Source organism: Pygoscelis adeliae, unplaced genomic scaffold (genome assembly GCF_000699105.1).
Source record: "Pygoscelis adeliae isolate BGI_AS28 unplaced genomic scaffold, ASM69910v1 Scaffold66, whole genome shotgun sequence".
In the NCBI taxonomy this organism is placed as follows: Eukaryota; Metazoa; Chordata; class Aves; order Sphenisciformes; family Spheniscidae; genus Pygoscelis; species Pygoscelis adeliae.
This window is the reverse complement of record NW_008825167.1, coordinates 9,040,038-9,042,371: the sequence shown is the minus strand read 5'-3', so window position 1 is coordinate 9,042,371 and position 2,334 is coordinate 9,040,038. Positions and strand designations below refer to the sequence as shown.

Genomic DNA, 2,334 nt, shown 5'->3' with positions numbered 1-2,334 from the left:
GACTATTCAATGTCTTCTCTGGAACAAGACTGAAGCTACCAGGTAGCAGGTTCAAAGATGCATCAAAGGAGGTGTTTTCATATGTGTACAGAGCTCTGAGGCTAACCTACATCTGACAGGATGTTGTGGATACTAAAAATTTGCAGTGGTTCTAGTGACCTAGAGAAATTTTAAGTCAAAAAAGCCACCCAATACAACAAACAAAGAAACCCTTTCCACTATTTAATATTAATGCCCACACGTCTGGCAAAGGCAGTTCCCAAGCTGTAAATTGCTCTGTGCTAGGAGGGTATTCTTGGAAAGTACCACTAGATGCTTGCCTGGCTTTCACACTCTAAATAGAGAATACCGGCCACTATACATAGATGTGTCTGAACCAGACAGGCCTTCAGTCTCACTCAGTGTGGTCATTCCCAAGGTCTTAATTCCTCTCTAAATTAACCTCACTGGAACTGTTGGTACAACTGGTAAGAAAAAAATCAGATTAAAACTTGGCTCACTGTATGTTGTAGCTATGTGTTAAAGAACAGATACCTCATATAGGTAAAATCCTGATTGATTTTTTATCCTTCTTAATACATAGCATTTTAGCATAAGTGTTACCTAGTGAGAAATTCTGCTCGAGTCTAGTATAATTGTAATTAAAATATTGTCTTTGATTTTTTTTTTAGGAGCTCTCTGCCAGACTGCTGTCTATTCACAGTGATCAAGATCTAATAGTGGTGACATTTAAAACTTTTGAAGAAATATGGAAGTTTCTAACCTACCACTCACTGGGTAAAGCTGTTTCACCATACAGCAGTTCAATATGCTTTTTTATTCCTCTGCACACAATTTCTGATTGACTGGGAACTTGTTAAACAGGATTTTGAGATTCTTTGTCACTAACTCCTAATAGCAGTAATATTCCTGAACTGGGTACTAGTAATAGAGCTGGAGAGAGCCTCCAACCTCCAGGAGAACCTGCCTTTGTCCCAAAGCAGATAACGGCTATTGTTTCTGGTAGATGTCTAAGTTAGATACTCCAGAATCAGATCATATCTTCTTTCTAAGCAGTCTGTTCCAATCCAGGTGTTTTTGTCCTAAAGGCTAACCCATGCTGCAACTTAAATGCTTTTACAGTTTTTTCTGCTCACTGTAGACATGCTGAGGTTACTCCTCTTCCTTTGCACCATGCTAATACCTATTTGGAGACTTCTAACCCACGCTTCCACTCAGTATTGTTTTCACTAGGAAAATCAACCCTAATTCCTATAATCCTTCTTCACAGACTGTATTTTCTAGACCTCTGGTCATGCTTCCCACTGGACTCTTCTAGTTGTTCCACATCTTTCCCAGATAGTAGTGAGCAAACCGGACAGAGTTGGTAAGGCTTCAGAGGAAATATCAAGTAAAACAGATTGCTTCATATGCTTTGCATGCTTCAGTTCTGTTTCTAAATCTGAGCATGCCTTTTGTAACAATATGATGCCATTGATTTGAGTTCCACTTTTAGTATCCTGTAACTTCACAGGTCTTTTCTGAAGAATAGCATTTGAATCAGGTCTTTGTCTCCATTTTGTTCACCTGATTTTTTTTTCTTCTGTGTATGGAGAGCTTGTGTGCATTACTATTGAATTTGCCTGTTTCCATCAGACCAATTTAAAATAATGAATTTTGTTTTTAATTTCATGTTTGCTATTTACTTGCTATTTTGTATTTTAAAATGCTTCTTAGAGAACTAGAAAAAATACTCTTTCAATCCAATTTTGCAGAGAAAGCACAAGAAGATGAAGTTTCTTCTTAGGCAAGGCTGTGGCTAACAGGGAATTGATTCAGCATCTTCCAGATAGCAGAGTAGCACCTTAATCACTGATCTGACCACCCTTCCTCTTCATCATAACTTTTTGCACAAAGGATTTGCTAATGTATTAATGTTGGCCCTTTAAGTAATAATCTGCTATCTATACCATGCTGACTATGATACACCAATCCAGATCTCCCTGTAACTATCACATTGCTTTGAAAGCCCTAAGTCCTAATATAAGGAGTCCCAGTTTCCAAGATCAAGCACTACCTTCTTGTGATTTACATGACTCTGGTATGCAGCATTGTCTCAGTCCCAAAGAAATTCCAGGAATTTGATACCCAGGCACAGTATCTGCATAAATCGGCACAGCTGAATCAGGCAACAGAAATCTATACAGAGATTATTTTTTGAGATTATTTCTAGTCATCTGTTACTAAGTGGTGCTAAGCACCTGTTGCTCAAAGCTTGCTAGTGATTACCTCTCTCAGACTCCAAACCTTTCAAATAGAGGTAAACTATGGGGAACCCTCATAAGGGGAGAACAT

The 2,334-nt window shown here is 38.4% G+C and overlaps 1 protein-coding gene across 1 annotated transcript in view; it reads left to right on the top strand.

Moving 5' to 3' along the window:
• The window catches only part of SH3TC1 (SH3 domain and tetratricopeptide repeats 1), a 26,928-nt gene that overhangs the window by 6,964 nt on the left and 17,630 nt on the right, over positions 1 to 2,334 (top strand). Inside the window, exon 4 of the mRNA XM_009328889.1 lies at positions 672 to 777. Coding sequence (XP_009327164.1) covers positions 672 to 777 — 106 coding nt within the window. The remainder of the gene's footprint in view (positions 1 to 671; positions 778 to 2,334) is intronic.